The 24,367-nt window shown below is 45.6% G+C and overlaps 1 protein-coding gene across 1 annotated transcript in view; it reads left to right on the top strand.

Annotated features, from left to right (window-relative positions):
• LOC147731636 (indolethylamine N-methyltransferase-like) overlaps window positions 1-13,413 on the top strand; it is an 81,346-nt gene extending 67,933 nt beyond the window's left edge. The window contains exon 3 of the mRNA XM_086956781.1: window positions 10,114-13,413. Coding sequence (XP_086812907.1) covers window positions 10,114-10,549 — 436 coding nt within the window. The 3' untranslated portion in view covers window positions 10,550-13,413. The remainder of the gene's footprint in view (window positions 1-10,113) is intronic.
• The last annotated feature ends 10,954 nt before the right edge of the window (window positions 13,414-24,367 follow it).

Here is a 24,367-nt window from a genome sequence, read left to right on the forward strand (position 1 = left end):
GATTCTTGCTTGCTTAAGTAGGAGACCGAGTTCATTCATATATTCGACAAAATTTGAGCGCAAGGACTGGAGGGCCAAAGGGGTGTGAAACATGAGAACAGCATCGTCAGAGTAGAGGAGGGCCGGGACAGGGTGTGTTCCTCATTGTGGGAGATCTTTAGTAATTGCCACAAGTACCTTGCCCACATTGTTTATGTATAATGAAAACAGGAAAGGAGCCAAAACGCATCCCTGTCTCACCCCTCTCTCCACGCTGAAAGCTTCAGTACATTTCCCTCTGATGCTGTATCTAACCCTGGCTTTACATCCCGTATATAAGTCCCTCAGGAAGCTGATAATCGGTGTCTACACCCATAATCAATCAGTAACCCCATCCCCAAATTAATTATGTTTTATTTGTATTACAATAAATTAATACTAACTCTAACTCTATGTTCAAACTATTTAATTCAATTAAAAATTGATAAATACGTGCCGCTCGCTGCTGAGGTTTGAAGCGAGAGAACTCTGTCCTTGCTACAGGAGTAGCGTATTTCTGTTTCCAGCCCTTGTTATTGCCATCGTGAGGAGCACAAGACCTGCGAGGCCGCAGAGGAGGTGAGAGGCGCGGTTCCGGGACTGCGAGGAGCAGCAATCAATATCACCAGCTGTCTCCTCTTCCCGTGTGAGCCGCGCCCCCTCCCAGTGCTACGCCCACATTCAAGCGCTTTTAACCTCTCGCGGCTCCCGCTTCGCGGGTGCCGCTCGCTGCTGAGGTTTGAAGCGAGAGAACTCTGTCCTTGCTACAGGAGTAGCGTATTTCTGTTTCCAGCCCTTGTTATTGCCACCGTGAGGAGCACAAGACCTGCGAGGCCGCAGAGGAGGTGAGAGGCGCGGTTCCGGGACTGCGAGGAGCAGCAATCAATATCACCAGCTGTCTCCTCTTCCCGTGTGAGCCGCGCCCCCTCCCAGTGCCACGCCCACATTCAAGTGCTTTTAACCTCTCGCGGCTCCCGCTTCGCGGGTGCCGCTCGCTGCTGAGGTTTGAAGCGAGAGAACTCTGTCCTTGCTACAGGAGTAGCGTATTTCTGTTTCCAGCCCTTGTTATTGCCACCGTGAGGAGCACAAGACCTGCGAGGCCGCAGAGGAGGTGAGAGGCGCGGTTCCGCGACTGCGAGGAGCAGCAATCAATATCACCAGCTGTCTCCTCTTCCCGTGTGAGCCGCGCCCCTCCCAGTGCCACGCCCACATTCAAGTGCTTTTAACCTCTTGCGGCTCCCGCTTCGCGGGTGCCGCTCGCTGCTGAGGTTTGAAGCGAGAGAACTCTGTCCTTGCTACAGGAGTAGCGTATTTCTGTTTCCAGCCCTTGTTATTGCCACCGTGAGGAGCACAAGACCTGCGAGGCCGCAGAGGAGGTGAGAGGCGCGGTTCCGGGACTGCGAGGAGCAGCAATCAATATCACCAGCTGTCTCCTCTTCCCGTGTGAGCCGCGCCCCCTCCCAGTGCCACGCCCACATTCAAGTGCTTTTAACCTCTCGCGGCTCCCGCTTCGCGGGTGCCGCTCGCTGCTGAGGTTTGAAGCGAGAGAACTCTGTCCTTGCTACAGGAGTAGCGTATTTCTGTTTCCAGCCCTTGTTATTGCCACCGTGAGGAGCACAAGACCTGCGAGGCCGCAGAGGAGGTGAGAGGCGCGGTTCCGGGACTGCGAGGAGCAGCAATCAATATCACCAGCTGTCTCCTCTTCCCGTGTGAGCCGCGCCCCCTCCCAGTGCCACGCCCACATTCAAGTGCTTTTAACCTCTCGCGGCTCCCGCTTCGCGGGTGCCGCTCGCTGCTGAGGTTTGAAGCGAGAGAACTCTGTCCTTGCTACAGGAGTAGCGTATTTCTGTTTCCAGCCCTTGTTATTGCCACCGTGAGGAGCACAAGACCTGCGAGGCCGCAGAGGAGGTGAGAGGCGCGGTTCCGGGACTGCGAGGAGCAGCAATCAATATCACCAGCTGTCTCCTCTTCCCGTGTGAGCCGCGCCCCCTCCCAGTGCCACGCCCACATTCAAGTGCTTTTAACCTCTCGCGGCTCCCGCTTCGCGGGTGCCGCTCGCTGCTGAGGTTTGAAGCGAGAGAACTCTGTCCTTGCTACAGGAGTAGCGTATTTCTGTTTCCAGCCCTTGTTATTGCCACCGTGAGGAGCACAAGACCTGCGAGGCCGCAGAGGAGGTGAGAGGCGCGGTTCCGGGACTGCGAGGAGCAGCAATCAATATCACCAGCTGTCTCCTCTTCCCGTGTGAGCCGCGCCCCCTCCCAGTGCCACACCCACATTCAAGTGCTTTTAACCTCTCGTGGCTCCCGCTTCGCGGGTGCCGCTCGCTGCTGAGGTTTGAAGCGAGAGAACTCTGTCCTTGCTACAGGAGTAGCGTATTTCTGTTTCCAGCCCTTGTTATTGCCACCGTGAGGAGCACAAGACCTGCGAGGCCGCAAAGGAGGTGAGAGGCGCGGTTCCGGGACTGCGAGGAGCAGCAATCAATATCACCAGCTGTCTCCTCTTCCCGTGTGAGCCGCGCCCCCTCCCAGAGCCACGCCCACTCGCACCCAAAAGAGGACTAAAGCAAGTTCAGTAACGCGCATCGCGGGACGCGCGCGGGTCACAGCCCGGGCGAAGCCCGGGCCAAGGGCGGGCCCGTTGTTGCCCGTTAGTGCCCGGTAGAGACCGGACCGGGCCACCCCCTTTTCACTCCAGCATTCACTCCCAGCAGTCTACAAACATGCCGCCGAAAACCAGGAGCACTACAAAGAACAAATCCAAAAACGCCCAGGAGGTAGCACAAATAACCGGCCCCATTGATTTGTTCATCACCCGTACTCATGAGGTAATAAACCAGAGCATCTCCCTTCTCGAAAAGAGAGTATCACTGGACCTTATGAACGCGAAGCGATCATCCTTAGGAACTATAGCAACTGCCACGTCCCCGATCCACCTTACTTCCCAAAACTGCTCCTTACCTGTGACTATGTCAGCCTCTGAAACCATTACAGTACCATCCACAGTAGACCTTTCAGTCACTCAGACAGAGTCTGACCTTTCACTAACCTTGGACAATCTCGAGGCAACCCCCGACCTAGCGGCCTGCCAAACCCAAACCCAGACAGAATCCCAGTGCAATTCTATCTTACTTTCCCAAGGAGAAAGGGAAGGAGCCATCTCAAAACAAGGCAGCACAAAACCTATCGACAGTGTACCAGAAATGGCTCCAATCCCCGCTCATGCCACAGACCACTTAAATCTTGCAGTACAATCTCTCCAACAAAACATATCACTTCTTCCGGCAGTCAACACTTCCCATCTAACAACCCTGAATGAGGCAACTGCCAACCTCTGCAGAACATGTAATGTCACTTCACAAGTCCTGACCACGGTAAAAGATTTACTGTATCAGTACTTAAAACCCATTCAACTTAGTATTAGAAATCTGGAAGCCCAGATGACCATTCTTTCGGCATCACTACTTGATACTAACACACGTATAGAAATAAAGGGCCAGCGAAAAGCCCCCCAGTCTTTTAAAAATCATCCACACCCACAACCATCTAAAGCAATAAAACGACCAAATTTGACTATTCCACCCCCAAAAAATCAAACACAAAGTGTCACAAATCATAACTCACAAACTGTAGAGCTCCAACCACAGCAGAGTAAAACCGCTGTGGTACTAGAACGGCCAACGTCCAACACAGGCCTGACTAATCAAGACACTCCAGGTCCGGTGACTAGTAAATCCAGCAAACCCCATTCAACAAAAAAGCCAGTACCCCCCGCCAAAATCAGCGGTCCCCCAGCCTTCTCCTAAAAATAACCCTAACAATACATCAGCTATTAGACGATCAGTCCACCTGCCCCCAGAAGCCACTCCATATACGTTAGTACTCACCGGTGTACCAGAGCTAACCGATGTTACACCTGAAACCGCATGGTCTCTTAAAAACAAGGTCATGCAGTGATTAAGCATCAATAGGCCCTTAGAACCCCACCACTCGGGAGGGATATCCACAGTCCGCAGGGTAGTATGGGTAGGCAAAACAACAAAAACGACCCGCGGAGACTGCGTAATAGTAACCTGCAGAGACCCCTCCGTAGTGGATCACATTTGTGCCTGGCCCGCACTGGAAAAAAAGGGGGGAATTGACGCTCGTCACCTTTCTTTTTTTTACCCTCCTGCGCGACAACATCGCTATACTCCACCCTGGAACTGGCACCAGACCCCTAGGGAATCCTGGCGCCAGACCCCAAGAGAGCCTTGGTTTCAGCCGGAGTACACCTATGATCAGGGAGGCAGAAACCCTCCGAGAGACTGGCCAAGGCAACACTGGCAAGATAGGCCCTTACAATCTTACGAAGGCTGGCAGGGCTTCCCAACGCAAAACCGCTTTGATTGTCTGGAGATGGTCGATTGACCACCCAGGGTCGATCCCAGGAACATAAACACTTCCACCCTATCACAACAAATAAACCCTACCCAGCATCAAGTTCCCCCGGAGCTAGTTTTTTGTAATTCTGGAAACTCATTTCCAGAAACATCAATTGCTCCCCCTAGCTTCTCCAATATTGTTACCTCTGATAACTCATTCCCGGAAACGCCAACTGTCTCTACAAGCAATTCTAATAAGGTTACCGACAAAACTTCCGCAGCCTCAGATAGAATCAACACTGGCTCGCATCACCAGCATATTACAGCTCCCAAACTTCCTGCTAACTTCCCGCAGGCTGAACTCCGCCAACCTCAGGATACTCTAACTGCAAATACCCCGTTAGATTCACCCCATGTCCCTGCAGACTCCACAAATCTGACCATCTCTATTGCATATTGGAACATCGCAGGCTTGCTATCGAAAATAACACTAGGGCCATGGCTAGACACGGCTAATGAACATCAGATATTGTGCCTGCAAGAAACTTGGTGTACAATCCCACTCCACCTTGCGGGATACAAAACTTTTTTCACCACAGCAGTACAGGGAAATATGGGCAGATCTAAAGGGGGGCTCACGACATACGTAGCCAATACCCTCCCCTTTAGAATGAAACTAATAAAGGAGTCATCAACATTTCAAATTTTCGAAATTACCCAGTTGACAGCATCCAAAGACAACAACAACTATATACTCATAAACTACTATAACAATCTAGGTACCTTGGACAGCTGGTCAAACTTAGAGGAGATCGCCTCAGCCTTAACAGCGTTCCAAAATGACAATACTAAAACCACAAATCACACCATTTGGGGTGGTGACTTCAATCTCCCTCTGTGTCCAAACCACAAAAACGGAAACTGCGGCCTCCAAAACGAACTTGGGAACCCCATACCTCACTTTGTCCATTCGCTATGCGGTAACAAACTCAATGAAATCCTATTCTCCTTAGATATGGACTATGCGAACGAACTGGTTAACCCGCAGCAGGATTTCCAGCCCACTTTCCACGGGCAAGGCTACTGTACAATCATAGACTATATAATAGCCTCAACCTCACTTAAAGGGCAATTAGCGAACTTTGAAACTGGGTCAAACCCAACAAGTGATCACTACCCGCTCAGTATAAAAATCAACATCAAACGGAAAAGAGCCCATACCACAAAATTGAGCTCCCTCAAACAACAAACACTTTCCATGAACAAACTGAATGGGTATACAGTAAAATGGGCCAAGATCGACCCTGAAGAGGTGACACAGAGGGTCCTCGAAAAAACAGGTCAGTGGTTATCTAAATGCACGTCTCTGAATGCATCACCGCAGACGATTGTCAGCAGTTTCCAAAACATTCAGGAAACAATAAGGGATGAGTTATTTGTCAACATAAAAAACAAGATTAAACATCCTACTGCGAGATGGTTTGACACCGCTTGTCGAAAGGCCCTTTCATCACTTAAAGACGCCTTGCATAAGCCTATCAGGGATCCCAAGGAAATTTCCTATCTGAGGAAGATCTACAATTTAGCAAGGCAAGATCGCAAAAAACAAATCAAAAAAGACCTCTGGCTGCGCCTACATGATAGTGCCCAAAGAAAAGATAGTACTGCATTTTGGCAAACCATAAGATCGCCCTTCCTGGCCAACAACACAGACATTGAACACCTTGATGTGGCTATTTCAGAGGAAATCTGGGTTTCCCACTTCGCTAAAATCTTCGGAACAGCCCTAGACCCTGCAACAGAAAACACAACATATGAGGTCCAGTCAACGAGCAACAACATCTACCCAATTAAGATACATTTTCATCTTAATGAAATCATAAAGGCAATCAGGGCCTCCAAACCTGGCAAAGCCCCAGGCCCTGACGGTGTTCCAATGGACCTGTTCCTCCATGACGTGGATTTCTGGTCGCAGCTAATCACCCGGGTCATGTCAGCAGTAACCAAGATCGGCCTTTTCCACTCGTGGTCTACTTCCATCCTTTTGCCCATTTTTAAAAAAGGAGACCGCAACGATCCCGCTTGCTACAGACCAATTTCCCTTCTGGACTCAATGGGCAAGATTGCAGGTCGGGTACTCCTGGACCGCTTACAATCTTGGGCCCGGGAGAACAACATCTTAACCGACCTGCAATATGGTTTCCAGAAGGGGCTTGGGACCGTGGAGCAGGCCCTGAATCTCGTTTTATTGGCTGGTAAATATGTACACGCCAAAGGAGGTAACATCTTCCTCGTCTATGTCGACCTAAGTGCGGCATTTGACTGCGTCCAGCACGCGAAACTCTGGCAAATACTAAGCGACCTGGGTGTGGATCCCCCGATAACAACATTCCTGCGAGAACTTTATTCAAATGCTGAAGGCAGAGTTCGTTATGGTACCAGTGGCGAACTGTCACGTCCATTTCAGATAACGAAGGGAGTAAGACAGGGCTGTGTCCTGGCTCCCTTCCTGTTCAATCTTTATACTAATGGACTTGAACAGGCTATGCTGGAAGGGAGCCAGGATCTCCCCCAGATAAATCATCGCCCGATACCCACGCTGTTGTATGCTGATGACTCAGTGATTCTAGCACGGACCTTAAACCAACTTCAGATCCAAACCAACAAGTACACAGCATTTATGGACTCACTTGGCCTCAAAATAAACATCAAGAAAACCTTCATAATGCACCTCGGCCCTAGGACCAAAACCACAAAACCAATAATGGTAGATAACACCAAACTGGAAAAAACCCCGGTCTACCCATATCTGGGTATCCTAGTGGACGATGCATTAAATTGGCGAAAGGCAATTGAGGCCAGGAATCTTCACTTCCGACGTGCTACTTCAGCTTTAACATCTTTCTCGTGGAAACTGGGGAAACCAGCCCCATCTGAACTCTTGACTATATATCATGCAAAATGCCTTAGCGTGGCCACTTATGGTGCTGGAATCTGGGGCCATGGACGTATCGACCAATTACAGGTCACTGAAAACTCTTTTGTAAAGTACATTCTGTCCCTCCCTCAAAGTTCCCCGACATTAGCCTCACATCGGGAGCTTGGCATGGAATATATCATTGACACCATTCGATGCCAGCCTATTCTTTTGTGGCATCGAATATGGTGCAACCCTGAATGTCATCTAACCCGCTCCCTCATTGCTGACTGTTTAGCCCTGGCAAATTGGCGTAAAATCCCATGGTTAACCTATGTATCTAAATTCTTTAAAGACTTGGATCGTGAATCCTACTTTGAAGAACCACCCTCAGTGGAAGATATCTCCAGGAAGCAGTTAAAGGTAATGTGTCTGGACCATCTAAGGGATTTACGGAACCAGACAGAGATTATCAAACCATCAAACGAAAAAATCGGCGCCCAACAAACTGGAAAATGTATACAGCCTTATTTGACGTATTTTTTATCTAATCATGAAAGGTATTTATTAACAAGACTTCGATTTAATATTTTCTTCCGTTTAGTTACATTCCCTGAAACGAAAAATTGGTCGCCAAATTTGCTGAACTGCCCCTGTGACGGAATTTCTCCACAAACTACGATCCATGTAGTCCTTTTTTGTAAATATTATAAAACATCAAGGAAAAAATGGATTATTCCGATTCTTCGAATCAGTGGTCACAGACAAACGCATGCAGCATACCTTTATTTGCAATCTTTAAAGTCATTGCATGAAGCCAAATTCATAGCGACCTTCCTTAAAGAAGTCTTAACAATACGTCGCAGCATTTCTAGTTAAATGAGAACTGAACAGTATTTCAAAAAACTTATTTTTTCTATTGAAAAATGTCTTTTATATCGTGCTTCTTATTCATGTGTTAAAAATGTTACCATGTACTTTTTATGATTATTGAAATGATAATCGAATAAAAGTTAATGAAACTGAAACTGATAAATACGTTTATTGACCAGAAAGCAATTACAACCCTACCCATTAAATTACACCAGTGTGAATGATTTAATTCAAACTAAATTACATTCAATATTAATTACATCAAATTAACTTTGCATTGCTTAAATGAATGCCCTGACCATAAATTAAAAATATTGGAATTAAATATGTTACCCTAGTGCTAATTATGTGCTTAGATTTGTTAAAATATATTCAATTGTAATTGGATTTTATTCCATTATTTTAATACTTAGGTGCAGATTGGATCTCATCCAGAAAGAATTACGACCTAATCGATTCCAGACTGCTTTCGGACAAATCGGATCCGGGGAGTCCGACCAAGCGATTTGGATGCATCTGCATGCTTCTGGATACGATTTGGTGGGACTCCCAATGACTTCAATGGAAGCCTGTGTACCAATCGAGAACACAGGCTCCCATTGAAGAAAGGGGCGACTGGGGAAAACCGTGCACCCTGTGCCAGGCACACCTTGATGCCTGCCACACTGTGCATGGTAGGAAAGGGGGTCCCTTGGGTACCCCCATGGGCCCAATTTGGACAGGCCCCAGGTAAAGGGGGGTCTGCTATGGGCCCCCAAAGACAGATTCTGACAGCTGTTTTGTTCCGGGCAAACTGAATTGGAACTGCTGTCCGAATCGGTTATCGTCTTCGCTCCCTCAGAAACTGAGTCCATGGAGCTGTAGAAATCGGCTCCGAAAGGCTCAACCTGTACGAATGCCTTTCAGAACTGATTCAAACAGCCCGAACGGTTTCCGGGCATCGTAATCGGTAGTTCGGGTAAGATTTGGTGAGAAAACAAGGGTTCCGAATCAGATCTGGCAAGCCTGAATCCAATTCGGTGCCTTTCCGAACAGGATTGTAATCAGCCCCTTAGACATACTTCTAACTGACTAACACCAATACACCTGGGGCTTAAGGCTGCTATCTTTTCTCATTCCCAATACAAGACATTTTTTTACTTTGAAAGAAGTCCTTACCCTATGATAGGGCTTGTTCCAAGGTGGCGGCACGAGCACCCAGAAAACGTCTGACATGCGTGGGAGCTGCATTGTATGTGAATACTGACCTCTCAATATCTGTGCTCTCATTCATGTTCCCTTTATAAACATTTATTCATACAAACATATAAGACAGATGTATAAGATACTGTATGTGACGGGAGGCAGGACATTTAAGCAAGCATTTTTGTATGACTGGCTGGGCAGCCACCATACAGGGAGTTGGCAGATTATCCTTAAAAGGAGCAAATGTAACTTCTACAAGGGTTTGAGCTGCAAAATAACAGTCTAACTTGTACAATGGTCCTGAATGCCGGCCATTAGTGTTGCAGGTGCAGTGGTGCCAGGGCCCTTTAGAGAAGGGATCCTATTACATGCCAAGTCTGGCTGCTTTTACCACCCAACCAGAAGTGGGTGCATTTTCATTGCAGCTCCAGTCACTCATGCTGCAACGTTGCGGGAAATTGCTTCTCTGCAAGATATCCACATCTTATGCTTCTTCCTGACGATTTTCAGACGAGGTTACAACGTGAGAGATGAACGATACTTGGCCAGCATAATGGCCTCACTTTTTATAGTTTTATAGTAAATGCAATGTTTTTATTTGATTAAAGAAGGGAAAAATAAATTTCAAGATATGCCTTGCAAGCTAACTAGTACTGAATCAGGCACCATGAGATATAATTACACTAAACACACTGTACATTATCTGATACCATTTTGTTTTCACTGTTCTATTAAAAAATATATCTTTTTCCTTCAAAAGGGCAAACTATGCAGACTTGGAGCGAACCCTACGAGCAACTATAAAGCAGTGCCTGACATTCGACATGACCAAAAGCAACCCATTTCATCCCGAGGTCTTGCAAGCTGCAGACTGTGTGATACTTTATTTTTTTTTAGAACCTTTGGGGAAAGACAAGGAGACCTGTGTCAAGTATCTGAGAAAGGCTGTCGCTCAGATAAAAGATGGAGGGCATTTAGTTATATATGCAGTCCTTGGTATGTCCTTTTTCACTATTGGTCAACAGAGGGTCCCCTGCTTTAGCTACGATCAGCACTTTGTGAGGATAGCTCTTGATGAGGTAGACTATGAAATTCATGACTTTTCTTGCAGGAATAGAGAAGTTCCTTATGATACTCGCTACTGTGACTACAAAAAGGTGGCTGTCTTTGCTGCAAGAAAAAAAAACAGCGTGTAGTTGTTTGATTGTGGCTAGCGATTTGAATTACTGCATGTGTCAGAGAGAGTATAGATGATCAGCTCACGCAATGCTATGCTCGAAAGAAGCGCTTTCTCTATAACTGTCCTTTCCTCTCAATGTTTAATCAGGTGTTTCAGCCCCTAATCAAGTAACAAACAGAAAGAGAATCAAGACACTTCTCCAAAGAGCACTAAATATTTTTCTTTTAAAAAATGTCCATGAAAAACCTCAGAACAATGTCTAAAATTGTTCTACGTTAATTTGCATGTCATCTGATAAAGAAATACATCTCTCAATCAAGTTAAACAATGATGGATGTGTTTGGATTTCTGTTTAGGACCCAAATCACTTTCATAGATGGGTGAACAAATGTGAGTAGAAACATCACATGAGGAGTAACAACACTTCTTGTTCGTCCAACCAGTGTGGACAAGGTTCTAATACAAATAAGTCAAGAATACAGCTGCCCATATCACCTGTAGATGGATCTGACATTTTTATATCCCTGGGGGATATTGCAATGCCAAGCAAAGAGGGGTCCTGTGTATTTGGGCCAAACCTGCGGGGGCTGGATACACCAGATCAGGTTTTACCAGATTCACATCTGCACCTAGTAAAACAATGCAGTGTACAGTGGCCTGAAGCACAGCCTGTTTCCTGTCCACCACCTCCTGCCTCATGAGGGCTAAAGACAAAGGGTCACATTAAGCAAGGGGTTACATCACTTTTGCACCACACAACATGGCCCTAAATGGCTTGCCAAATGCATAATAATGCAATGCAGCGCAAATCGCTGCATTACTTTACTCTGCCCCATGGAGGCATTCTATGAGTGGTGCATGGTTGTTCCCTTGGAAAACCCATGAATTTTGATGCTTTCCCAGATTTACCATTACTGGTAGACCTGACAATGTTCCAAAATGCTATGCCTTCCATGGGAGGTGTAACAAGGAGAAATATCTTAATTTCTCCTCCTTTGTTCCTCTTTCTACATTTGCTGCATTCTGCAGCGCACGAAGAAAGAGGAAAGTGCCTCAGGGGATTGTTTTTTATAGGAAGGTGTCCCTTTTTAAACAAAAACAATTCTGCTTACAATGCAGGCACCGTTGCACCATGGTGCAAGAGTGACTTTGTTAGTGCTAGACAGCACATTGTGCACCAGCACTGGAAAAAGGCAGAAATGCACCATCATTTGATTAATACAGCACAATCCTGCCCTTTCAGTGTAACACAGCGCAGCGCAGAAAGGTGACTTGCTGATTTGCTCTGTATTACATTTTGATAAATATGGCCCAAAAACTTCCCAAAGCGAATAAAACAGACTGCCAAAGCCATAGAAGGTATTGGTGTCCCTTCCCCAGGCCCCTGACTGCCACAGCACACTTGCTGACATTTACCACTTGCACAGGGGGCAAGTATCCTTGAAACACTTATGTTTTTTTCCTCACACTTAAACTATGTCTTAGTCAGTGAAGTTAGTGTGATCTGCTGTCGTAGTAATGAAGAAAAAGTTAATATATACATCTTCCTTTTGTCCATGCTCCCCTTTTCAATAATGTTTGAGAAAATATATATATGGCAATAAAGCATTACACTTGGCTTTGTGAGACACACAGGGCAACCATAATTGATCTTAAACAGGGCTCTATCAAACTCATTTCCTTCAATGTATCACTTGAATAATAGTCATGAGGTCCAATCGATGGAAAGTTGATGCAGCTTGTTAGAAAACATACAAATAATTTTCTGGGATACAGGGAATATTTTATGCTTTCAAATGGTATTAAGTTATGGTTTATGAGGTCTCAATATATAAGATATTTTCAGGAAATACATATGAAATGAATTTACATTAAAAGAATATGAATTAAATGTATTCACATACCCAGTGAAACACTTAAAATGCAGCATGGATCTGCCTATCAGGGACCAAGGATGCCAACCCACAGTAGATAATGACCATTTTTAAATCCCATGATGCCAACTTTTTAGTGCACGTAAAATGACCTTTTAATATCATCAAATATTTTAGCACTATTTATCTGATTTAAAATTCACTCAAAATGTAACCATCAATTTGTAGAAATGTTTCTTACCTAAAATCAAGACAAATTTGCTTTGCACAAGAGCAGCAGTAAAACAAAATGAAGATTGAAGAAAACACTTTTCAGCTTCAACATGTTTGCTTTAGAAGAATAACTGATCATTGGAAAAGTGGAATAGTTTACATTGATGCTTGTTTCTTTTTGTCTCTGGTACACCTGTCCACCAAAAATGGAAGAACCTTCCAGTCCATCCTCATTACTCTACAACTGGAAAGCGTGTTGCAGCTATCCAGACTCATTATGGAATGTTATCGCATTCAACCAATGAATGTTTAAAGATTGTACATGTGAACTTTGTGAAAATGTTTCATTTTTTAGCATAACTCCTAAATATTATTTAATTGTATTCCTTTTGCTGTTGGAGTTTTGTTCCAAGCAGAAGTGGGTAGGTCAGAGAGCCTGTTTCTGATTCAGCCAACTTCAGAGGGAAAATTCCTTGTGTGAATACTGCCGGGTATTGATGAAGTAAATTGTGAAACCCGACTGGGGTTGGTCATGTTCTACCTGGTACTACACATTGTATGTGTTAGGCTGGTTTAAAGAGGTAGTTTTTACCATATAACCACCCGTGTGTAGATAGATTTGATGTTATAAATCACCACCAGATTGATTGACTACTAGGCGAGAAACATGTTGGGAGACATATTAATTAAAACAGTTTTTGTTGGTACTTCTGAACCTGTTTTAAACTTCTTTCAGGATACACACCTCCACTCACTCATCTCAACTGGTTAGGCCCCTCACCCACACCGCACCAAATGGCAATTTAAAATAAAAGATCTCCGCCAAAGAGCCCCTCGTAGGGAGCCCGTCAGGTATTGCAGCGCCGCCCTGATGAGGAGCAGCCCTAGGATGAAGCTTGACACCCAGCCGGGTGTTTAAGGGCCCCAAACTCCAAGAGGAGGAATACCCGTCCTCCTACATCTCATGACCATGCAAAACCGGTTCTCCTAGTTTTCCCTTGTCTCGTAATTAGGAACAGCATACCTTCTGTATTTTTACTAAGTTTGGGTACGTATGTCGGACCTGTCTAAAAAGCCCGGAATCCCTCCTTTGTAATTGGTTGTATTCCTTTTCACAGATCCCTCTGTAGACCCTTAGTTCATAAGATAATTAACTGACAACAAATGATGAAAACTGAAAACATGAAAAAACAATAACCCAATATTAAAATTTCCTTTAACTATTATAACATTTTCCATCCTTAATCAAAATATTTCTTAGCAGTTAATGGTCTTAAAGAACATATTTCTTTAATGTTTATTATAGCATCCATTCAACCCTAGCAGTCACAAAAATGATCGTATTATATACTTGAAGTATTTCAAAATTGCATGAACTAAATTGTTTAGAATTGGTCAACTGGTCCATCACTGTTTAATATTCTTGCCTAGGTTTAGTCTGTGTGTACATAACATATTTCTTGAGGGCCAGGCTGATGCCAGATTGTCATGATAGCGGCTGAAGGTCAGTTTACAAATAATGGCAAAAACAGAAATCATTGATATAGTCAGTGCTTGTTGTGGAAAAAGTGACATGAATTTAGCGCTCATGTACCAACATTGGATACCATTGGGCAGTCTGATATTTCTTTGATAAAATATCAAAAAAGTCCAACACTTCAAATTCCATTCCCAAAATGTTTGTTATGTATAGTGATTATTTCCAATGAGTGTACAACTTTGTAATGTTTAAAAATATCAATAGATATAGTACAAAATGGACAAGGCTTGCAGAGATGCATTGGTACTTATGTGCTACTGCAGCTCGGTCTCTGGATATTTAATTTACAGTAATGGCAACCAATAAAGTAAACCTTGCAACCACTATGAACTATGAATATCAGTTGCATAGATGGAAACACAATCACCCTAAATAACTCGAAAATTATCATGGAAAATCTAAATGGTGTAAAGTCTTAAAATCAAGGGCAGGACTCTTCTAAGCAGTAACTAATAAAATATGGGAAGACATACCATTGCATTGGTCAAGCAGCAGTCCTTCTCTCAAAAGAACACCTGCTAAATTAAAAAAAAATCCTCAGCAAGTCATAGATATTCTTCCTCATTCCCTGAAGTTTTCATAACATCCTCAAAGGGTCTCGCCTACATCCAACTCCTCTTTACAATCTGGTACCAGCTTATACAGTCCCACCCTCTTCCTGCGTGTTTTCCTGTTGCTCACAGACAAACTGTTAATGTCATGCAGAAATACTGTTCATGCTATCCAGAAATGAAGAAGCAAAATCATCCCTTTTGTATCAAGATGACATCCTCTGCAGTATTAGTCCTGCTACTCTGTGTGTCAAGATGCCAAGCTGTCAAAGACCTAAACCCTAATGATTGCATATAACTCAAAGGTAACAATACAATGATTTCATTTATCATCTAATAATGCTAGTGAGGCATAGATAATTCCTTTTATCAAGGTTAATTTGATATCTGGCTATTGTTGCTTTTTGTAATACCACAAAGATGGTTAACACACTAACTTCACTGCTATTTTGCACATGCACAGAGGTATGAATGCACACATTTAATCAAGCTACTGCAGTATCAGGTGATGTCATGACAATAGAGAACAAAGTCTTCGAACCCAACTTCTTTTATTCAATCCTTCAAGCCTTTAAAACCATTAACTGCTAATGATAATTCCAATCCAATGTTATTTAACATCCTAGATTAAAACAATAAAACAATCATATCATAGAATAAGATTTAATTATTGATGAAGTGTGCTTATTATAGCAGAATCATTTTTACATCTTTTTCTGTGATTCGGTAGGAATAAATTGTTTTAACATGTAAGTTTCTGTTAGGATTGTCATTAAATGAAGCTTAAAAAAATGAATAGAAGTAAAATTCGGTAATATGTCTAAATGTTAGTGGAGAACTAGCATGTGCTTGAATTGACAGATACAATAAAAGGGAGTGCAAATATGCCAGAATATGGATCTTCCATGTTATCAAAAATGCAGAGAAGTTCATATCTTTTTAATTGTTACTTTCGTTTCCCAAGCTACTTTCAAAAATGCAGAATGAAACTCGCTGTCGTACAAAATGTTTGTGGAATTTAAAGTTTGTAACCTTAACTGCATAATACGATGAGCAAAAAGGAGGAATGTATATCCTTGTACATTCAATGTATGTGCTGTGATTTTGCCCTTGACTTTGCCACATTAACAAATAAATAATAAGAAATCATCTTTGCCAACAAATTGCAAACCAATAAAAAGAAATGTTGACTTAAATAAAATAGATTAGTACCTTTTCCTTTCTATGTAATATCATGCTTCTACTTAATATATTAGTCAATATTGCTATGGTAATAAATGTATTTCTTTAAGTAGTTTTGCATCATCTGTACATGTTGCCTCACATACACTTTCTAGAATGATGTGGACAGTAAAAAATACATTAGAGTCCAGCTTGGAGATCAGTTTGGTGATACTAAATGACTGAGTTGAATGACTGTCAATTGATTGACTATCAGTCTTACAACTCACTGGATCATGTGAGTTAGGAGTGTGACAGGTACATTTTCACCTAGAAAAAATATGTCAAATAATTAGGTGTTTAAGGCCTGGAAATTGTTGTTTACCAGGCCCATTTTTTAGAATGAGCAGTTGGTCTCATTCAGGAAATGGTGTTCCAAAAGTATCATTAAAACAAAAAGGTGCAGTAGTGACTGGTATCAGGGCTGAGTGGCGGGGTAGGACTGGGGAAGGAAGGAAGGCAATAAAACAGCAGAAAACAAATAAAAAATTACTTACCTGCCACATCGCCGCTCTTCTGCTCCTCACCAGGACAGACTCCTGGAATCCAGTGTGGCCAATTCTGGCTCTGCTCTCAACAGCACGAGAGCAGCATCAGGCTTGGCATGAGTGCCCATGGCTGTGCTCCCAGAGAGACTGGGAGCCTGTGCCTGCTATCTCCAACCCATCAACGCAGATCAGGTTGGAGACAGCATTAGTGCCCATGTCAGTTTGCCCATCCTGAGCCGGCCATCCAGACCCACATGCGCAATGACAACAATGCCCACCACTCCCCCTCCATGGCTGCTCCTGTGATGGCATTGCCTCAAAGCCTCGCCTGAGAGAAAAAAATAAAATGACAATAATTCTGGTTTATTATCATTTAATTTTCCAAACCATAGTGCAGGAGCGGCCGCTGAAAAGGTGATTATGCAGTCTTTTCTAACATTGGGGTAGTTAGGTTAACATCTTAATTTTGGGTTCAGTTCATTTCAAAGGAAGGATCTCATTTTTGGAAGAGTTTGTCCTCAGTGTTTTATTAAACTGGCGTTCCTGACATCCTTTTTTACAATCGGGATTGTCAGGTTCTGACAGGTTATCAGAGTATACCAGCCACAAACGGAAGTGTGGAGCATCAATAAGATCAAACTGTATATTTTCATAATTTTCTTTTCAAAATTGCATTATCAAGGGTTTGGTATGGAATCTAATTGGCCCTGAAGTCAATGCTGTACCGTGCACCGCATTCACAGAGTGCAGTGGAGTAGCTGGTGGGGGCGTGGCGGTCCACCCGAGGCTGCACTATTTATGGGGTGGTGGCAGCTGCGCAACATTGGTGGCCTTTGGCCTTTATTATTTGGGGAAACTGATAGTGAAGTACACCCACCACCCCCCGCACCCACATGTGCAGCTGACGCTGACCAGTACTGCACACGTGTGTGAAGTGCACGCGCACTGCTTGCAAATGCTGCACTCACCACCTAGCACAGTGGTGGTGCGGCGAGCAGCGTACTGTATATCTAGGTCCGAGGGCTGTCAATCTTGTAGCATGCGAAAGCGCTACCAATGACGGGCCCTGGACATCCTTTTTAGCTAGCCCCCACGCCACCACATGCTCTCCTGAGTGGAGTCTCTGGAGTGCTGGGTGATTTGCTGCAGAGCCCCTACCCCAACAAAGAATGGGATATTCTTGCAGGTGCTGCCGCCGTGGAGTCTACACCGGAATGGTAAGAGCTAAAAGGGAGACTGACTTCCTTGTGAGAAATAAGTGTGCCCAAAATTTGATCGTGACTGACACAGTGCCACCAACTCTTTGAATGCAGCCTGTCACCCGCCACCTCTCTCCGGATGAGACTCTAGTATTTCGGGAGAGGGGTCCCATGATTACGTTTGGTCTCTGGACCCTACAGCGTGACAGACTCCACAATGTCCTGGGTGGGAGTCAGCGGGGGCCTTGGAGGGAAAAGCGGGCTTTAGAGAAGAGGATAGGACAGCTCGGGGTGTGTGCATGTGTGGTGGGTACACAGTCCCAAGTGATCCTACATTCAGACTGCTGACCTCGCCTGACAAGTGAAGGCTCCAGAGGGGGTCAGTTCGAAGAGAGTCTAAGAGAGACAGACTCCTTCACGGGGGTGACACCTAGCCCATGCTCGTTCTTTCTGGCTCCACGCCTAATGTACCACGAACTAGGATGTCTTAAGCACACGCCGGACATGTGTTATCATGTTTGATGCTGGCAGCTGGTCCACATGAGTTCAGAACACACACGGCAGGGCACCCTTGACTCTGGCAGGGTCCCTTTCCGGAGGGGTTGAGACGGACCCGAGTTGCTCCGGCACTGGAGATCCTCAAGGGATTGGGAAAGCCCCCCGGGGATGTTGCAGGCCTGACACTCTGCACCTCAGCTCACACCATGCGGGACTGGCTAGCGCTGCAAGCTTCCTCGATCTGACTTCTTTTCGCACCCTCCGGTCTTTTCTCCACCTCCTCGCCTGACATCCTGTGTCTGGTCACTCAGCTCACCACTCTCATTCTTTTAATTCCCGCCTTTCTCCTTCTGTGGCTCTCCATCCACATTCTCTTTTTGTTTAATTCCCTCTGTGTACTAGTCCTAATGCCAGTCTGGTGAAGGGAAATAAAGCTTATTCTTTTTAAAGGACTTTCACCCAGACTTTTGTGTGGCACGCTTCATCATGAAGCCCCCCCCCCCGTACGCCTCGAATTACGAGGTGTGCTCAACCTCACTTTTGGTGGGATCACTTGAATATTAGTTATTTTTACACGCTTGCCGGATATGGATTAAAGTTACCCATATTTACAGACGATCTCCTATTGGGTTTAATAGGCTCCTTTGGCAATTTAAAAACAAACCGGAGCACTCCAGTGGCATAGCGAAGATGCAAAGGGCCTCATGCATGTATGGAAAAGTCCCCCGTTACGAAGGGTAGTGGTAATATTTGGAGGCCTTCACGCCAGGGTGATTGCTGGTGACGGGGGAAGTAACACCTGAAGAGCGAGTAAATGAAATAGCATGTGAAAGCGTAACAATGAGAATGAAAGAGAGAGATGAGTGACAAGAGTGTGGCAGTTAAAAGACAGGAACATTTTAGTTGAAATGGGGAAGGTACTGTATGTGGAGATTACAAAAAAGGTTTAAAATACTGTACATGATATCGAGATGGAATGATGCGGCAACAGAGCCAAGCTTGACAGTTCAATTTATTGGGCTCCAGAGAAAATACATGAGGCCATGGGAGCTTCAATTGCCTCTCTGATCAATGGTGTTGCCTTTGCATAGCCACAACCTCAGATCTACATATACCAATTCCCTTCCTAGGAGGTTTCTTTTCTCTATGTGGTGATAGTCTCAGGTGGCTGATAGGTGCCCCGGCCAATCAGTCTACCATTACATGCCTTACAGTGGTACATGTACCGTTCATGGCATGTGTCCACAAAGTCACGGAGAGTGGATGTTTTGGTTAGCCTTCTCAACTAAAGGTCAACACCCAAGGCTTCAACAGAAAAACACTTACGAAATTTGATTTTAGCAAAAACATTGCCTCCAACAAAAGTGAAGGCTAAGATACGACCCGGTCAATGTGCTTAAAAAAATTACGATAAAGTAATTGTCAAGGAGTAAATTTTGCTTTCTTATCAGTTGGATTATGATGTTATCTTTTTTAATATTTACAACAAGGGGTGGTGAGGGACAGAGTCTCTGAATTAAACAGAATACTCTCACCCAGTCAAGAGATCAGGGCTAGATCCAACACCGTTTTTTAGCTCACTGCACCATCCCAGTTTCAGAACCTGGCTGTATGCAAATTAGTCTGTTCCTGTCCCAGTGCGTGATGGGAACAGGGCAAACCAAACTACAAAAGCCAATTCTTACACTGGGAAGGAAACAAGCTACCGGGGACCGGTTTCTGGCATTTCAGCCTCTTCGGCCCGGCTTGCTTGAATCCTGATGGTGCAATGAGCAAGGGACTCACATCTGAGTATACCCTTCCACGCTTAGGGTGGACAAAAATATTTACAACAAGGGGTGGTGAGGGACAGAGTCTCTGAATTAAACAGAATACTCTCACCCAGTCAAGAGATCAGGGCTAGATCCAACACCGTTTTTTAGCTCACTGCACCATCCCAGTTTCAGAACCTGGCTGTATGCAAATTAGTCTGTTCCTGTCCCAGTGCGTGATGGGGCCGAAGAGGCTGAAATGCCAGAAACCGGTCCCCGGTAGCTTGTCTCCTTTCTGGTAAAGAATTGGCTTGGTAGTTTAGTCTGCCCTGTTCCCATGATGCACTGGGCCAGGGACAGACTGATTTGCATATAGCCAGATTCTGAGCTGGGATGGGGCAGTGAGATAAATAACGGTGATGGATCAAGCCCTGATCTTTGGACTGGGTAAGAGTGGTCTGCTCAATTCAGACACTCTGTTCATCACCACCCCCTTTTGTAAATCGATTTTGGCCACTATAGGTGTGGCAGGGTATACTCAGACATGAGTCCCTTTCTCACTGCTCCATCAGGATTCAAGCAAGCCGGGCCGAAGAGGCTGAAATGCCAGAAACCGGTCCCCGGTAGCTTGTCTCCTTTCTGGTAAAGAATTGGCTTGGTAGTTTAGTCTGCCCTGTTCCCATGATGCACTGGGCCAGGGACAGACTGATTTGCATATAGCCAGATTCTGAGCTGGGATGGGGCAGTGAGATAAATAACGGTGATGGATCAAGCCCTGATCTTTGGACTGGGTAAGAGTGGTCTGCTCAATTCAGACACTCTGTTCATCACCACCCCCTTTTGTAAATCGATTTTGGCCACTATAGGTGTGGCAGGGTATACTCAGACATGAGTCCCTTTCTCACTGCTCCATCAGGATTCAAGCAAGCCGGGCCGAAGAGGCTGAAATGCCAGAAACCGGTCCCCGGTAGCTTGTCTCCTTTCTGGTAAAGAATTGGCTTGGTAGTTTAGTCTGCCCTGTTCCCATGATGCACTGGGCCAGGGACAGACTGATTTGCATATAGCCAGATTCTGAGCTGGGATGGGGCAGTGAGATAAATAACGGTGATGGATCAAGCCCTGATCTTTGGACTGGGTAAGAGTGGTCTGCTCAATTCAGACACTCTGTTCATCACCACCCCCTTTTGTAAATCGATTTTGGCCACTATAGGTGTGGCAGGGTATACTCAGACATGAGTCCCTTTCTCACTGCTCCATCAGGATTCAAGCAAGCCGGGCCGAAGAGGCTGAAATGCCAGAAACCGGTCCCCGGTAGCTTGTCTCCTTTCTGGTAAAGAATTGGCTTGGTAGTTTAGTCTGCCCTGTTCCCATGATGCACTGGGCCAGGGACAGACTGATTTGCATATAGCCAGATTCTGAGCTGGGATGGGGCAGTGAGATAAATAACGGTGATGGATCAAGCCCTGATCTTTGGACTGGGTAAGAGTGGTCTGCTCAATTCAGACACTCTGTTCATCACCACCCCCTTTTGTAAATCGATTTTGGCCACTATAGGTGTGGCAGGGTATACTCAGACATGAGTCCCTTTCTCACTGCTCCATCAGGATTCAAGCAAGCCGGGCCGAAGAGGCTGAAATGCCAGAAACCGGTCCCCGGTAGCTTGTCTCCTTTCTGGTAAAGAATTGGCTTGGTAGTTTAGTCTGCCCTGTTCCCATGATGCACTGGGCCAGGGACAGACTGATTTGCATATAGCCAGATTCTGAGCTGGGATGGGGCAGTGAGATAAATAACGGTGATGGATCAAGCCCTGATCTTTGGACTGGGTAAGAGTGGTCTGCTCAATTCAGACACTCTGTTCATCACCACCCCCTTTTGTAAATCGATTTTGGCCACTATAGGTGTGGCAGGGTATACTCAGACATGAGTCCCTTTCTCACTGCTCCATCAGGATTCAAGCAAGCCGGGCCGAAGAGGCTGAAATGCCAGAAACCGGTCCCCGGTAGCTTGTCTCCTTTCTGGTAAAGAATTGGCTTGGTAGTTTAGTCTGCCCTGTTCCCATGATGCACTGGGCCAGGGACAGACTGATTTGCATATAGCCAGATTCTGAGCTGGGATGGGGCAGTGAGATAAATAACGGTGATGGATCAAGCCCTGATCTTTGGACTGGGTAAGAGTGGTCTGCTCAATTCAGACACTCTGTTCATCACCACCCCCTTTTGTAAATCGATTTTGGCCACTATAGGTGTGGCAGGGTATACTCAGACATGAGTCCCTTTCTCACTGCTCCATCAGGATTCAAGCAAGCCGGGCCGAAGAGGCTGAAATGCCAGAAACCGGTCCCCGGTAGCTTGTCTCCTTTCTGGTAAAGAATTGGCTTGGTAGTTTAGTCTGCCCTGTTCCCATGATGCACTGGGCCAGGGACAGACTGATTTGCATATAGCCAGATTCTGAGCTGGGATGGGGCAGTGAGATAAATAACGGTGATGGATCAAGCCCTGATCTTTGGACTGGGTAAGAGTGGTCTGCTCAATTCAGACACTCTGTTCATCACCACCCCCTTTTGTAAATCGATTTTGGCCACTATAGGTGTGGCAGGGTATACTCAGACATGAGTCCCTTTCTCACTGCTCCATCAGGATTCAAGCAAGCCGGGCCGAAGAGGCTGAAATGCCAGAAACCGGTCCCCGGTAGCTTGTCTCCTTTCTGGTAAAGAATTGGCTTGGTAGTTTAGTCTGCCCTGTTCCCATGATGCACTGGGCCAGGGACAGACTGATTTGCATATAGCCAGATTCTGAGCTGGGATGGGGCAGTGAGATAAATAACGGTGATGGATCAAGCCCTGATCTTTGGACTGGGTAAGAGTGGTCTGCTCAATTCAGACACTCTGTTCATCACCACCCCCTTTTGTAAATCGATTTTGGCCACTATAGGTGTGGCAGGGTATACTCAGACATGAGTCCCTTTCTCACTGCTCCATCAGGATTCAAGCAAGCCGGGCCGAAGAGGCTGAAATGCCAGAAACCGGTCCCCGGTAGCTTGTCTCCTTTCTGGTAAAGAATTGGCTTGGTAGTTTAGTCTGCCCTGTTCCCATGATGCACTGGGCCAGGGACAGACTGATTTGCATATAGCCAGATTCTGAGCTGGGATGGGGCAGTGAGATAAATAACGGTGATGGATCAAGCCCTGATCTTTGGACTGGGTAAGAGTGGTCTGCTCAATTCAGACACTCTGTTCATCACCACCCCCTTTTGTAAATCGATTTTGGCCACTATAGGTGTGGCAGGGTATACTCAGACATGAGTCCCTTTCTCACTGCTCCATCAGGATTCAAGCAAGCCGGGCCGAAGAGGCTGAAATGCCAGAAACCGGTCCCCGGTAGCTTGTCTCCTTTCTGGTAAAGAATTGGCTTGGTAGTTTAGTCTGCCCTGTTCCCATGATGCACTGGGCCAGGGACAGACTGATTTGCATATAGCCAGATTCTGAGCTGGGATGGGGCAGTGAGATAAATAACGGTGATGGATCAAGCCCTGATCTTTGGACTGGGTAAGAGTGGTCTGCTCAATTCAGACACTCTGTTCATCACCACCCCCTTTTGTAAATCGATTTTGGCCACTATAGGTGTGGCAGGGTATACTCAGACATGAGTCCCTTTCTCACTGCTCCATCAGGATTCAAGCAAGCCGGGCCGAAGAGGCTGAAATGCCAGAAACCGGTCCCCGGTAGCTTGTCTCCTTTCTGGTAAAGAATTGGCTTGGTAGTTTAGTCTGCCCTGTTCCCATGATGCACTGGGCCAGGGACAGACTGATTTGCATATAGCCAGATTCTGAGCTGGGATGGGGCAGTGAGATAAATAACGGTGATGGATCAAGCCCTGATCTTTGGACTGGGTAAGAGTGGTCTGCTCAATTCAGACACTCTGTTCATCACCACCCCCTTTTGTAAATCGATTTTGGCCACTATAGGTGTGGCAGGGTATACTCAGACATGAGTCCCTTTCTCACTGCTCCATCAGGATTCAAGCAAGCCGGGCCGAAGAGGCTGAAATGCCAGAAACCGGTCCCCGGTAGCTTGTCTCCTTTCTGGTAAAGAATTGGCTTGGTAGTTTAGTCTGCCCTGTTCCCATGATGCACTGGGCCAGGGACAGACTGATTTGCATATAGCCAGATTCTGAGCTGGGATGGGGCAGTGAGATAAATAACGGTGATGGATCAAGCCCTGATCTTTGGACTGGGTAAGAGTGGTCTGCTCAATTCAGACACTCTGTTCATCACCACCCCCTTTTGTAAATCGATTTTGGCCACTATAGGTGTGGCAGGGTATACTCAGACATGAGTCCCTTTCTCACTGCTCCATCAGGATTCAAGCAAGCCGGGCCGAAGAGGCTGAAATGCCAGAAACCGGTCCCCGGTAGCTTGTCTCCTTTCTGGTAAAGAATTGGCTTGGTAGTTTAGTCTGCCCTGTTCCCATGATGCACTGGGCCAGGGACAGACTGATTTGCA

The sequence above is a fragment of the Lissotriton vulgaris genome, chromosome 2_1 (assembly GCF_964263255.1).
Source record: "Lissotriton vulgaris chromosome 2_1, aLisVul1.2, whole genome shotgun sequence".
Classification (NCBI taxonomy): domain Eukaryota; kingdom Metazoa; phylum Chordata; class Amphibia; order Caudata; family Salamandridae; genus Lissotriton; species Lissotriton vulgaris.